This window comes from Microtus oregoni, unplaced genomic scaffold, assembly GCF_018167655.1.
Source record: "Microtus oregoni isolate MIOR12 unplaced genomic scaffold, Mior012 000010F_ref0000083, whole genome shotgun sequence".
Lineage (NCBI taxonomy): Eukaryota > Metazoa > Chordata > Mammalia > Rodentia > Cricetidae > Microtus > Microtus oregoni.
Genome location: NW_024543069.1, coordinates 7,898,406 through 7,914,316, shown reverse-complemented (window position 1 = coordinate 7,914,316; position 15,911 = coordinate 7,898,406). Strand labels below are relative to the sequence as shown.

The window sequence follows — 15,911 nt, the reverse complement described above, 5'->3', positions numbered from 1 at the left end:
GGCATGCTGACCAGATTTAATTGATTTAACATCAGTAGAAACTTAAATCTAACATTAGTTATTGTTAATTGCTGTAAGAAGATATATCTTTGCTTTTCATTTACATTAATAAACTTTCTTCTGTATTTCATATAAATTAATTGCATTTCTTTTAAGTGCAACAACAATAGGAAACAACAACTTCCAACTAGACCTGTAAATTATTCTATTGATGTATACAAAGTAGCCAGCTTTTTAATTGAAATCTTTAATTAATCTTTTTAATTGAAATCATCAGAACAGGATGTAAAAGCAAGAATTCAGAAAGACAGACTCTCGGAGACATACATCTACCTTAATGTAAAGAAAGAGTCATCTGTTACCAAACCAATATTAGTATACCAGATAGTCACCTGTTATTACAACAATCTCATGTAGCAGAGTGTGCCAATTCTCATACCAACATTGGTGTACCAGACAGTGACACCTTTTATCACGCAAACATTGGTGTACCAGAAAGCCATCTATTATTATACAAATCTCAAGTACAAGAGTGTTAAATCTTTTGCAAACATTGTTACCAGATAGTCACCTTATATCACACCAACGTTTGTATAATAGGTAGTGCCACTTGTCCCGAAAACGTTGGTATAGATAGTGCCACCAGTTATACCAACATTGTATACCAGATAGTGACATCACTGTTATCACAACTTAGCCAAGGGAAAATACAATATTTCTAAGAGCTGCCTCAGTTTTACTAAAAAGTGAAATTATCACTCCTTTATAAATTCTCACTTAATAAATAAGCACATTCTTGATAACTCTTAGTATTTAGCAATAAAAAGATATATATTTATCTTAAACATAACAATGGCCAAAAAATTTCCCTATTGAAATAATAGCTATCTAGGACCTAATATTAATTGATAATTTGCTTACACACTAATATAGATAGTGACTTATTATTTCTACATTCAAATCACTCATTATTTTATTAATGTATGCAATGTAAATTTAGATATTTTTGACTTCAGTGTACTACATTTTTTAAGAGAAAATTTTCAGCAAGATAAATTAACTATTTGTCTGAGTAGTGGGTATTATTTAGTTATCTTTTCTTGGGACGATAGGGATAAATGCCTGTTTACACAAGATTAGGCAGCAAAGAGTAATCGCAGTAATAACTTAGCTAAAGTCCTATTTGGTGACCTACAGAGTTTATAAACATGGTTGAGAATTGACTTACAGTATGATAAGTGTGTGTTAAACAATTGCTTCAATTTATTTGCTGTGACTCATTGAAGCTGCTTTGAGCAGTCTGTTTTATTTGCCCTTCCTCTTTCTATCTATTGTTCCATTGCAGACACTGCAGCTGCCTTCTTTCTCTCTTTGAAATCAGCCCTTGTCCTGTCACTCATAGTCTGTCAAACAACCCACAGACCTCAGCTGTGAAGTTAGGACACACTAGGAAAAGCAAGCCTAGTCCTCTAGTCCATGAAAGACAAATTTGCCATTCATGTGCCTTGACATATAGACTAGGCCAGACTAAATCATCTGCCGTACACTTTCTGACATTGCATGAAATGTATCAAAGTAAAAAGTTTTCATAGTTTCGGGGAACGGAAGAGCCAGTTCAGTTCTTTTCAAACTTCTGTCATAATACAGGGTGACTATCCTAATGCAATGAGAGCAGGGTTTTCTCTCCCTCCCTCCCTCCCTCTCTCTCCTCCCCTCAGAATTCTGACACTTGTCTGCTGTCATATCACTGCTATGTCCTCTTCATGCTCTCTCACTTCAAGCCTCAACCATGTTAGCTTCTCTAACCTCACCAGGAGGCTCACAGCCCTAACAACGATCATTCTGCAGGGTGATTTCATATCAAATCCATTTTCTTTCTAGTGATTATGACCTGTATTGCTCCTTCACTTTCTGGTCACCCAGACCCAAATAATCACACAGAAATTATATTAATTACAACACTGCTTGGTGAATAGCTTTGGCATATTTCTAGGTAACTCTTACATCTTAAACTTACCAGTTTCTATTAATTTATTACACCATGAGGCTGTGACCTACTGGTATGATTCTGGCTGGTGACTGGTAGCTTTCTGTTCAGCAGCTACATGGCATCTCTCTGATTCCACCTACTTTCTCTCTATATCTCTGTTTGAATTTCCCACCTGTCTTTACTCTGCTAAGCCATTGGCTGAAATAATTTCTTTCATAACTGATGGTGATAAAACATATTCATAGGATGCAGAGGGGAATCACACATTAATATGGCATGCAAATTTGCATCTTCCAAGATCCCTTGCATGTGGAAGAGGAGGGTGGAGTAGTGGCTGGAATCCTGCTTCCCTCCCTACTACTGCCAATAGCTAAGCTACCATTTCTCTGTACTGTTCTGCTCAGTTAGTTGCCATGACTACTGAGCAAGGTAGTCTTTAGTCCAAGATGGTGCTGGAATGATCATGCTGTTCCCAGAGAAAGAAACACCTCACTACTACATGGTTTATGAGCTCTGTATCACTCAGAACCAGTAAAGGCTAAGCATTCTATTGGAATAAGGTTAAAAACGTTTCTGACCCAGCAGAAACAAATTAGAGAAATTACTTTATTGACAACCAATAAACGACTATGGTATTTGGGCATGTTGTAATGAGATGCTATTCATTTTGGACATGAGATGATTTGGATAAGGATATGATCTGGGATTGACTGAACTCTGGCTGCTTCCACTTAACTGACACTCAGATACTTTTTAAAGCTGTGTACCCCCAAATTTTGATTTGGTATATTTATGTTCCAAGTTAGATTACTGTTTGTTACTCTACTGTTGGTATGTTTTTGTATAATCTTAAAATACCTGATTTAAATTTGACCAGAATCAATATATGAAAATTAAAGCAATATATGAACTTGATTTATATTACCAAACTAAATTTTTAACTTTTATTCAACTGTATGTATGTCTTACGGCAGTTCATTTTGGAGGGCCAATAATAATAGCTAAAAAATAAAGCTTCATACTTGTAAAATTCTTTAGTATTAGTCAAGATACTCTTTGAACTCTGCTTATAATTTTTTTTTATTGAGAAAAGGAAAAAAAAACAAATTTCCTCCTCCTCCCAGCCTCCCATTTCCTTCCCCCTCCTCCCACCCTTCCCCCCCTCCCCCCACTCCTCTCCCCCTCCCTCTCCAGTCCAAAGAGCAGTCAGGGTTCCCTGCCCTGTGAAAAGTCCTAGGTCCTCCCCCTCCGTCCATTTCTAGGAAGGTGAACATCCAAATTGGCTAGGCTCCCACAAAGCCAGCACATTACGTAGGTTCAAAACCGCGTGCCATTGTCCTTGGCTTCTCATCAGCCCTCATTGTTCGCCATGCTCAGAGAGTCCAGTTTTATCCCATGCTTTTTCAGTCCCAGTCCAGCTGGCCTTGGTGAGCTCCCAATAGATCAGCTCCACTGTCTCAGTGGGTGGGTGCTCCCCTCGTGGTCCCGACTCCTTTGCTCATGTTCTCCCTCCTTCTGCTCCTCATTGGGACCTTGGGAGCTCAGTCCAGTGCTCCAGTGTGGGTCTCTGTCTCTGTCTCCATCCATCACCAGATGAAGGTTCTATGATGATATGCAAGATATTCATCAGTATTGCTATAGGATAGGGTCATTTCAGGTTCCCTATCCTCAGCTGCCCAAGGAACTAACTGGGGACCTCGGCTTGGGCTCCTGGGAGCCACTCTAGGTTCAAGTCTCTTGCCAACCCTAAGGTGGCTCCCTTAACTAAGAATTGTGCTTCCGTGCTCCCCTATCCAACCTTCCTTTATCCCAATCCTCCTTTTTCCCCAAGTTCCCCCCATTCTCCCCTTCTCCCTTTTCTCTCCCCATCTTCCCTTACCCCCATCCCACCCCACCTCCAAGATCTCAATTTTCTCCCCGGCAATTTTGTCTACTTCCCATTGCCAAGAGGACAATTATATGTTTTTCCTTTGGTTCACCTTCTTACTTAGCTTCTTTGGGATCACCAATTGTAGACTCCGTGACCCTTGTTTATGGCTAGAAACCAATTATGAGTGAGTACATCCCATATTCATCTTTTTGGGTCTGGGTTACCTCACTCAGGATAGTGTTTTCTATTTCCATCCATTTGCATGCAAAATTTGAGAAGTCATTGTTTTTTACCGCAGCATAGTACTCTAATGTGTAGATATTCCACACTTTCTTCATCCATTCTTCCATTGAAGGGCATCTAGGTTGTTTCCAGGTTCTGGCTATTACAAATAATACTGCTATGAACATAGTTGAACAAATGCTCCTGTCATATGATAGGGCATCTCTTGGGTATATTCCCAGGAGTGGTATTGCTGGGTCCAGGGGTAAGTTGATCCCGAATTTCCTGAGAAACCAAAACACTGATTTCCAAAGTGGTTGCACAAGATTGCATTCCCACCAGCAATGGATGAGGGTTCCCCTTCCTCCACAGCCTCTCCAGCAAAGACTATCATTGGAGTTTTTTTATTTTAGCCATTCTGACAGGTGTAAGATGATATCTCAAAGTTGTTTTGATTTGCATTTCCCTGATTGCTAAGGAGGTTGAGCATGACCTTAAGTGTCTTTTGGCCATTTGAACTTCCTCTGCTGAGAATTCTCTGTTCAGTTCAGTGCCCCATTTTTTAATTGGGTTAATTAGCATTTTAAAGTCTAGTTTCCTGAGTTCTCTATATATTTTGGAGATCAGACCTTTGTCTGTTGCGGGGTTGGTGAAGATCTTCTCCCAGTCAGTAGGTTGCCTTTAGTCTTGGTGACAGTGTCCTTTGCTTTACAGAAGCTTCTCAGTTTTAGTAGGTCCTATTTATTCAATGTTGCCCTTAAAGTCTGTGCTGTCGGGGTTACACATAGGAAGCAATCTCCTGTGCCCATCTCCTGTAGGGTACTTCGCACTTTTTCTTCTATCAGGTTCAATGTGTTCTGACTGATATTGAGGTCTTTAATCCATTTGGACTTGAGTTTTGTGCATGGTGATAGATATGGGTCTATTTTCATTCATCTACAGGTTGACATCCAGTTATGCCAGCACCATTTGATAAAGATGCTTTCTTTCTTCCATTGTATACTTTTGGCTCCTTTATCAAAAATGAGGTGTTCGTAGGTTTGTGGGTTAAAATTCGGGTCTTCTGTATGATTCCATTGGTCGACTTCTCTGTTTTTATGCCAGTACCACACTGTTTTCATCACTGTAGCTCTGTAATAGAGTTTGAAGTCAGGGATGGTAATGCCTCCAGACAATCCTTTATTGTATAGGATTGTTTTGGCTATCCTGGGTTTTTTGTTTTTCCATATAAAGTTGATTATTGTCCTCTCAAGATCTGTGAAGAATTTTGATGGGACCCTGATGGGGATTGCATTGAATCTATAAATTGCCTTTGGTAGAATTGCCATTTTTACTATGTTGATCCTCCCAACCCAAGAGCAAGGGAGGTCCTTCCATTTTCTGGTATACTCCTCCGTTTCTTTCTTCAATGCCTTAAAGTTCTTGTCAAATAGATCTTTCACTACCTTGGTTAGAGTTACCCCAAGATATTTTATGCTGTTTGTGGCGATCGTGAAAGGTGAAGCTTCTCTGATTTCCCTCTCTGCTTCCATATCATTTGTGTATAAGAGGGCAACTGATTTTTTGGAGTTGATCTTGTATCCTGCCACATTACTAAAGGTGTTTATCAGCTGTAAAAGTTCTTTGGTGGAGTTTTGGGGGTGGCTTATGAACACTATCATATCATCTGCAAATAACGAAAGTTTAACTTCTTCCTTTCCAATTTGAATCCCCTTGATCCCCTTATGTTGTCTTATTGCTATTGCTAGATTTTCAAGTACTATATTGAAGAGGTATGGAGAGAGTGGACAGCCTTGTCGTGTTCCTGAGTTTAGTGGGATGGCTTTAAGTTTCTCTCCATTTAATTTAATGTTAGCTGTCGGCTTGCTGTATATAGCTTTTATTATATTTAGGAATGACCCTTGTATCCCTAATCTCTCCAATACTTTTATCATAAAGGGGTGTTGATTTTTGTCAAATGCTTTTTCAGCATCTAATGAAATGATCATATGGGTTTTTTCTTTCAGTTTATTTATATGCTGGAGTACATTGATAGATTTTCGTATGTTGAACCAGCCCTGCATCCCTGGGATGAAGCCTACTTGATCATAATGGATCATTTTCCTAATGTGTTCTTGGATTTGGTTTGCCAGTATTTTGTTGAGGATTTTTGCATCGATGTTCATGAGTGAGATTGGTCTATAATTTTCTTTCTTGGTTGAGTCTTTGTGCAGTTTTGGTAGCAGAGTAACTGTAGCTTCATAAAAGGAATTTGGCAATGCCTCTTCTGTTTCTATATTGTGAAATACATTAAGGAGTATAGGTATTAGGTCTTCTTGGAAGTTCTGGTAGAATTCCGCATTGAAACCATCTGGTCCTGGGCTTTTTTTGGTAGGGAGGTTTTTGATAACCTCTTCTAATTCTTCAGGACTACCAGGTCTATTTAGATTGTTCACCTGGTCCTGGTTTAACTTTGGTATATGGTATTTATCTAAAAAAGTGTCCATTTCCTTTACATTTTCCAGTTTTGTGGCAAATAGGCTTTTGTAGTAAGATCTAATGATTCTCTGAATTTCCTCTGTGTCTGTGGTTATGACCCCCTTTTCATTTCTGATCTTATTAATTTGCAAATTCTCTCTCTGCCGTTTGATTAGTTTAGATAGGGGTTTGTCAATCTTGTTGATTTTCTCCCGGAACCAGCTTTTTGTTTCATTGATTCTTTGTATTGTTTTCTGTGTTTCTATTTTGTTGATTTCAGCCCTGTAGTAATAGGAGCGGCGGGGCTGCATTCCCAGCACCCCAGCCTCCTGCTCGGCTAGCTTATGCCCCGAAATAACAACACACAAACTGTATTCATTTAAACACTGCTTGGCCCATTCTCTTCTAGGCTAATTCTCACATATTAATTTAGCCCATTTCTAATCATCTGTGTATGGCACCCCAAGGTGCGCTTACCAGGAAGATTCTAGCCTATGTCCATCCTGGGTCGGAGCTTCATCCTGGGAGCGGGGCATGGCGTCTCTCTCAGGCGTCTGCTCCCGAGAGGAGAGCTGTCGAGACTGACTTCACTTCCTCTTCCTCCCAGCATTCTGTTCTGTTTACTCCTCCCACCTATCCTCTAACCAATAAATTGGGCCAAGGCAGTTTCTTTATTAGCCAATGACCTTCCTCCATCACAGCCCTCAGTTTGATTATTTCCAGTCTTCTACTCCTCCTAGGTGAGTCTGCTTCTTTTTTTTCTAGAGCTTTCAGGTGGGCTGTTAAGTCTCCAATGTGAGCTTTCTCTGTTTTCTTTAAGTGGGCACTTAGTGCTATGAACTTTCCTCTTAGGACTGCTTTCATAGTGGCCCATAAGTTTAAGTATGTTGTTTCTTTATTTTCATTGAATTCCAGGAAGACTTTAATTTCTTTCTTTATTTCTTCCTTAATCCAGGTATGGTTCAGTAGTTGACTGTTCAGTTTCCATGAATTAGTAGGCTTTCTGAGGGTAGCATTGTTGTTGAATTCTAACTTTAATCCCTGGTGATCTGATAAGACACAGGTGGTTACAAATATTTTTTTGTAACTGTGGATGTTTGCTTTGTTACTGACTATGTGGTCGATTTTTGAGAAGGTTCCATGAGCTGCAGATAAGAAGGTATATTCTTTCCTATTTGGGTGGAATGTTCTATAGATGTCTGTTAAGTCCATTTGATTCATTACCTCCATTAATTCTCTTATTTCTGTTAGGTTTCTGTCTGATTGACCTGTCCATTGGTGAGAGAGGAGTGTTGAAGTCTCCTACTATTAGTGTGTGCGGTTTGATGGCTGCCTTGAGTTTTAGCAATTTTTCTTTTATGTACATGGGTGCTTTTATATTAGGGGCATAGATGTTCAGGATTTAGACTTCATCCTGCTGAACTGTTCCTGTTATGAGTATAAAATGCCCCTCTCCATCTCTTCTGATTGATTTAAGTTTGAAGTCAACTTTGTTAGAGATTAGTATGGCCACACCTGCTTGTTTCTTAGGTCCATTTGCTTGATAAGCCTTTTCCCAGCCCTTTACTCTGAGTAGGTGCCTGTCTTTGTGGTTGAGGTGTGTTTCTTGTAAACAGCAGAATGTTGGATCCTGTTTTCGTATCCAATCTCTTAGCCTGTGGCTTTTAATAGGTGAGTTGAGTCCATTGACATTAAGTGATATTAATGACCAGTGGTTGTTTACTCCGGTCATTTTTTTAGTTGTAGAGTTTGTGTGTTTCCTTTCTTTGATTTGTGTTGGTGAAGGGTCTCTAGCTGTCTGAGTTATTGTGGTCATTGTTGGACTCCTTGGTTAGTGGTTTTCCTTCTATTACTTTCTGTAAGGCTGGATTTGTGGCTGCGTATTGTTTAAATTTGTTTTTATCCTGGAAAATTTTATTTTCTCCATTTATAGTGAACGAAAGCTTGGCTGGGTATAGTAATCTGGGCTTGCATCCATGGTCTCTTAGTTTCTGAAGTACATCTATCCAGGACCTTCTGGCTTTCATGGTTTCCATGGAGAAGTCAGGTGTAAGTCTGATAGGTTTACCTTTATAAGTAATTTGGCCTTTTTTCCTTTGCAGCTCTTAATATTCTTTCCTTATTCTGTATGCTTTTTGTTTTGATAATTATATGGCGAGGGGATGCTCTTTTTTGATCCAGCCTATTCGGTGTTCTGTAAGCTTCTTGAACCTTCATAGGTATATCTTTCTTTAGGTTGGGAAAGTTTTCTTCTATAATTTTATTAAATATATTTTCTGGACCATTGAGCTGCACTTCTTCTTCTTCTTCTACTCCTATTATTTTTAGGTTTGGTCTTTTTATTGTGTCCCATATTTCCTGAATATTTTGTGATGAGAGTTTGTTGGACTTGCTGTTTTCTTTGATCAGAGTGTTTATTTTCTCTGTGGTATCTTCAGAATCTGAGATTCTTTCTTCTAACTCTTGTATTCTGTTGGTTATGCTTGTTTCTGTAGACTCTGTTTGTTTACTTAAATTTTCCATGTCCTGCCGGCCCTCTGTTTGTGTTTTCTTCTTTGCCTCCATTTCAGTTTTCAAGTCTTGCACAGTTTCCATTATCTGTTTGATTGTTTTTCCTTGGTTTTCTAGGCTATCCTTCACTGATTTATTCAATTCTTCAAACTTTCTGTTATATTTCTCATCCATTTCTATAAGGGCGTTTTTTACATGCTGTTTAAGGGCGTCAATCACTTTCATGAAGTCAATCTTTTCTACTTCTTCTTGATTAAGGTGTTCATGTCCTCCCGTTGTGAGGTCGCTGGTTTCTGGTGGGTTCATGTTGCTTTTCAGCTTGTTGGGCGAATTCTTGCCTTGGCGTCTACCCATCTCTTCTTCCAAATGCTCCCTTATGGATCTTCTTTACCGGATCAGGTCTCCTTGCCTACCCAATGCTGGCTCTCCCCAACATTGTCTCTCCCCAACGCTGGGTCTCGCCAACGCTGGGTCTCCTGGAGCCGAAAGATCAGGCCTCCGTGCCCAACGCTGGGTCTCCTGGCGCTGAGAGATCAGGCCTCCGTGCTCGTTGGCAGGTCGCAAACAAAGCGCCTACCCTGCTTGGTGCAGGCAGGCCATAGAAACAAAGGAACTCCTGCCCGCTTGGGTGCCCTGAGGATTCGGACCCAGTGCCCAGACAGGCTGGGCTGTGTGATGTTATGTGCAGAAAGAGGGCAGTGGGGCAAAGTGGGGAGGGTTCTGGATGGAAGCTGGGTGGGCTAGGAAGAAAGAGGAGGTATGCAGGGAGTGGAGGCCCTGCAGAGAGCTCTAGAAGGATAGGGGGGCCAAGGAACCTCTGAACTCCCCTTCCCAGGCTGGCGCTGCGGGGCCAGAAACTCACCCCAACGCTGGGTCTCCTGGCGCCAAGAGATCAGCTATAAAATTTTTGGAATTATTATAATGGCATTAAGTATATTTAATCAGATTCAAAAAAAAACCTTCCAAACTTACAGTTGCATAGACAGATCTGGATAACCACAGAGGGTCATAAAACAAAAACCAACATGAACATGAGAAAGAGATTTGTAGGGAGCCTGGGCGATAAGAAGAGGCATGGAGGCAATGGTCACAGTAGTTAATACGCATTGCATAACATCTTCAAAAATGTTAAAATTATACATAACAATAATAATAGTGACTCTTCAAATCTCACTGTAGTCTGAAAAGAGAGGACAGAACTAGAGGAGACTAACCAGAGAAGAATCTGGCAGCATTTGGAATAGTTGCTCATTGAGTTTTGTTATAAGTTAGTTAATTGTATCATGGTACTCTGGATTTCTGGATTTCTTTTGTTGTTGTTGTTGTTTGGTTGGTTGGTTTTGTTCTTTTGTATGTCAAGACGGGGTTTCTTTCTCTGTAGCTTTGGAGCCTGTCCTAGAACTAGCTCTTGTTGACCAGGCTGGCCTCAAATTCAGAGATCCACCTGCCTCTGCCTCCCGAGTGCTGGGATTAAAGGCATGTGCCACCATGGCCTGACCAGTACTCTGGATTTCTTTGATAGAGTTTAGAAATTGTTCAGTCGATATTTTGAAATGAAATGGCTATGTCAACAAGAAAACCACATTGTTTTCTTTCTCATTTCCAGAATTTCTAATTCAGGATGGCCCTTTTGGATCCTGTGAAAATAAATTCTGTGGCTTGGGGAGGCACTGTGTGGTCAGCAGAGAGACGAGGCATGCGGAGTGCGCCTGCATGCAAGCTTGTAAACAGCACTACAAACCCGTCTGTGGGTCTGATGGGGAATTCTATGAAAACCACTGTGAAGTGCACAGAGCTGCCTGCCTGAAGAAGCAGAAGATCACCATCGTTCATAATGAAGACTGCTTCTTTCAAGGTAAGAGCAGGGAGGCCCACTGTGCCATAGCCCTCTATCTTTCCTATTATCTATTAGTGCCATTAAGATTTAAATTAGGCATGATTTTATCTCTGTAGGTGTCTGAAAAAGGAAAAGGACCAAATAAGCTTAACATAACCATGGAGCAGCAGTGTACGGAAATTTGCATGAATATAATTCTGATATTCATTTATGAGCATAAAGCTGTCCAAAATCTGACTCACAATTTAATATAGCATTCAGCATTGCACCATATGGCTTCCCAATCATGAAGTTATTATAAGGACAGAGGGTAGCCAGTTTAGTCTGCAGGCAAAAATCTCCCCAGTGTACAACACCTAGAAGGCTGTCGAAGGCGCAGGGAATGCCAAGCCGTCCTGTGGCAGCTTCTTATTTCTTCTTGATCTACAGAATAGTTTCAGTTTGTAGCACACAACTCAAATTATATGGAACCTCTAATTACCCACTTCAGTAACAATAAAGTCATAAGAAACTCAATTAGCAAATCTGAAGCCACGATGGTTTAACATTTTAAAGTATTATTGTTTGCACTTGCACAATTTAAAGGATGGCTTAGGGAATAGTACTTCTGAATTAGTAATTGAATTTGCCATTTTAACATGTTCTATAGATAAATCATCAGAAAACATCACTTATTTATACCTTGATTTATTGCTTGGTTATTTAAGTTGGAGGAAATAGTTTCTTCTTAGTGTTATGACTCGTATTGAAATTCTACAGTCTAGTATAGAACATCCATCTTCTAACAGGTCATGGATTAAGTTGATTCTTGAAGGTTGGTGAACTCCAAGCATCTCAGTTAATCAGAATGCTCCTTAACTGTGCTCTCACTATACAAATTACAGGGTATTTCATTCTTGAATATTGGCTAAAATATATTGCAACACTTCATTTGCCAACTTATTAAAAATTAATGATTGAATCAATTTTCAATATAGTTTTTCAATAAAATGTATTTCAAGGAGACAAAAAAGAATAGCAGGACACTTTTAAGATAGCATAAAATGTGGTATGCTCTGGTCATTTTCATTGTGACTTCTAGAAGCAAAATGTATTGGATGGGAAAGAGTAAGAATACTGTATTTACACACTGCAACCTGTGGACATTTTGCAGAGTTTTGGCACAATAGATTGTTTCCCTTTACTATATGAGCACTGTTACAGTCATCTCTTTGCCTTTTCAATTCAATCAATGTTTTCAATATTTAATTCTTTATGTTTGATTTTGAAAGTGAAGAATATTCTTCGATAGAACTAAATTTGTGCTTCCACATTGTTATCAAAAACTTAAGTAAATAGAATATAATATATAAATGAATAAGGACATGAAGCTCTTGCCTTATTTTTTTCAATAACATGTGTGTGGACATTTGCTTACAGTGTCCACAAGAGCAAGGTCTCTCAGATACATTGGAACTGCATAATAGTATGGGTGCAGGGAAACAAACCAGAACCTCTGAAACAGGCGTGTGCACTCATATTAACTATAGAATCCTATTTCCAGGTGAGATTCTGCTCACCTGACATGTGCAATTGGACATATAGACAGATGTGACTAAATATCATTTTAGAAGATAAACACGTGTAAATAGTGTTCTGCCTGATAACCGAGTGCTTATTTATAGTAGCTCCAAATATTTAAATCAACATGAAATGTGTGAACAATAACCTGGGTCTCTTCAGAATTCATCACTCAAAGACTGTGTGGAAAGCTTCTGTCCTTTAGATTCAACCTGAATATTAATCACATCTAGGCATGGTTCAAAATACATCTGATTATAGAGTATTGAAATCCCATTTATTTTATCTAGAGTTCACAGATTTAGCATACTTCCAGCTCCCAGAAGTTGAGGATTTTATGTTTGTTTGTTTTAGAATTAAGTCTAATGAACAGTTAGTTCCTAAAATGCCTTTATTTGAGCAGAGAAAAGGTAAATAAATAAGGAGCACAAACTACTTGTCCTGTTAGCAGTGAAATGTTGCCACTCTGAGTTGTGGAGTAAGATTCCACTCTTTGAAGCTGCCCTTATTGTAATGTTTTGTAATAGATACTGTGATTAGAAGTTATTTTTTTCTGGAATTTTAATCATTTACCTTGCTTCTTACAATGTCACACTGGAAAAAACAATTAAAATGTCAAGTTCACAACTTCAAAACCTTGTAATTACTTAAATGCTTCAAATGCAAAATCAAATCAAGTCAAAACAAATCAATCATGCAATGCATTTTGTATTTTAAGACTAAAAATTAACAACTGCGAAAACCTTACATAAAAAAATGATCAAACATCTACGTTAATTTTTAAATAAACATTTCGATTGTTTCAGAATGACATACATTGATATAATGTGTTTGCGTGAAATTTACACTCCATTCCTTCCTCTCAGACTCCTTTATTTTTCCCCTTTTTTGCCCCTAATGTTAGATAGTCAGGGTGTTAAGGTCAAGAATTTTCCTTTGCTTCACATGACTAACATTATTTTTATAATAACAAAATTTAAGAGCTTTTAATTTATCCTAAAATCATACTTATTACTAAATTGCATTAGCTCTCCACAGAATTAGATTTACTTATCTTTTTATTTATTTGTTTTTTGTTTATTTGTTTATGTATTTAATTGTCTTTTTGAGACAGGGTTTCTCTGTATAGCTTTGGAGCCTGTCCTGGAACTGCCCCACCTACTTTTAAGGAGGGGCTTGAATACAGGAAATGCAATGGTTGTTAGGACACAAAGACTAAGATGTTATTTGATCCTTCCTTTAGAAATATTGTTCTTACTTTAAAAATCCACTTTTTAAGTTTTATTAGAACTTCACTATTTGTATCATTTTGCCTGTTGAAGTGAGTAAAGAAACTGTCATGTGTCATATATTTGAATACAGCAGAACATATACACAAAAGTGTGAATACATGAGTAAATCTGAGTCATGTGTGGGAATTGGATGTTATAATGTAGATCCTAGTTATAATGTATTACCTTCATAAGAATAATGCTGCCCTTGGAAGAAGCTGCATAAAGGGCACATGATATCTACACATTATTTTATGCTAATTTGTGGGAATTAATAATTTTCACAAAATACTAAATCATAAAGTATTGAAAAATACTAAAAATAGTCAATATTTAATGAAGGCATAAGTTGCGCTATTGATTACCTGTTTGATTTTGAGTTATTCCTTTTTGATTTATACATTGAGTTTACCAGGAACATGTTAAGCATTTGAATTTTATTTATCAAAATATATTTAATTAGCATAACCATATGAGCTGGTTGATTGATTTAGATTGTACTTACAATGTGGGTTAATCCCTGTATCTTATTAAATATTTTGTATAATGTTACCTGTGTCTCACTTATTATTTATTATTAAATATTGAAATGTCACTGTAGCGATCATAAAATTTACTAAATGGAATGCATTAATAATTTTACCAAAAATTTTCTTTAGTAATAAGTGATTTGTGGAGCTATAGGTACCATATCTCATGAACACATTTCTTTTCTAATTTAGGTCATCTACATTCATTCCATCACAAAACATTGGCTTTGGTTGGTTATATGGTAGAGCATTTGCTGATTGGCATCATCTACTTTGTAGCAATGTTCAACACAAGCTAAAATGTTATATTTTTACCCAATTCCTTTCTATTTGTTTTTGTACTACGAGACTCTTGTCTGAAAGCCATTTTTCTTCTGAGGGATTTCTAAAGCACATCGATTCACTCTAGCACTACAAGGACCCTTTTCTGACTCTGGGTCAGTCTGTCACACAGGTGGAATTTACTTGCTCAGAATGTAGAAGTTAGCGAGAATGCGAAAACCAGGATACAAACTATGCCAAAACAAAGAGAGTATTAAACCTTTTATGAAAAAGTCGATTGAACAGAAGCCTTTTTGTCAAAACTGTGCTGGGAATCGAACCACCATAAAGGCAAACATTCTATGAACTTAAGTGTACATCCCAAACAGTAAGTTCTTGGAGATCTGTTTGTTAACTTTATCAGCTCAGTACACTAAAATATTGTTGAAGAGAAAGAAATACACACTAATATGATTTTCACAATAGCATTTTCGTAAGTTTTACTTTATCATCATTTAATCCAAGTACAATATTGAACTTTATGTATAAGTTATTTTTCATAGATATGTATTATAGAAAAATAAGAAATATGCTACTAACTGTAGGCAAAGGCTGCTCTTTCATTTACTGGCTGCTCAGACCTGAATAATCCCACAGAAACTATATTAATTACAGCACTGTTTGGCCAATGACTCAGATATATTTCTAGCTAGCTCTTACATCTTGAATTAACCCATTTCTATTCATCTGTGTATCACCACAAGGCTGTGGCTTACCGAGTAAGGTTCTGGCTGGTGTCTTTCTCCTTCAGCAGCTACAGGGCATCTCCTTGGCTCTATCTACTTTCTCTCTATAGCTCTGTTTGCGTTTCCCACCTGGCTTTACTCTGCTAAACTATAAAATATAGCTTTATTCATCAGCCAATAAAAGCAACACACATACAGAAGGACATCCAACATCAACAAATGACAGTTTTAGTCAGTTATTGTGGTTCTTGGAGCTCATGTCTTATGGTTAAAGACTGAGGGTCACTGAAGTCCAAAGGTGACTTCTGCATCTCTACGTTGTGTTATATGTTAGGACATCATTCCCGAATGCTGTCATTCATTTAATATCTGTTCTTAGTAAAAATAACTTTAAATTTGTATCAATAAACCAAAATCCAAACAATGTAAGATATTTTGAGATTAATAGTTGCTTTATGGATTAAAGTGGATTCAATAATCTACCTCTTTATCCTCTCCTTTCTATATCTCCCCCTTTTCCTTATCAGAATAAGATTCCTCAAACTAATCTCCATTGTTCAGCTTTTTTCTGACCATTACCAACTATACCTTGTAACCAAACCCCAAACAATGACGAACATTCATAATTAATTGAATAATCAAAACCTACCCATACC

General features: G+C 37.9%; 1 protein-coding gene across 1 annotated transcript in view; it reads left to right on the top strand.

Annotated features, from left to right (window-relative positions):
• Positions 1 to 15,911, top strand: part of Fstl5 (follistatin like 5) — a 410,609-nt gene that overhangs the window by 149,119 nt on the left and 245,579 nt on the right. The window contains exon 4 of the mRNA XM_041659533.1: positions 10,657 to 10,905. Within this exon, the coding sequence (XP_041515467.1) occupies positions 10,657 to 10,905 (249 nt within the window). The remainder of the gene's footprint in view (positions 1 to 10,656; positions 10,906 to 15,911) is intronic.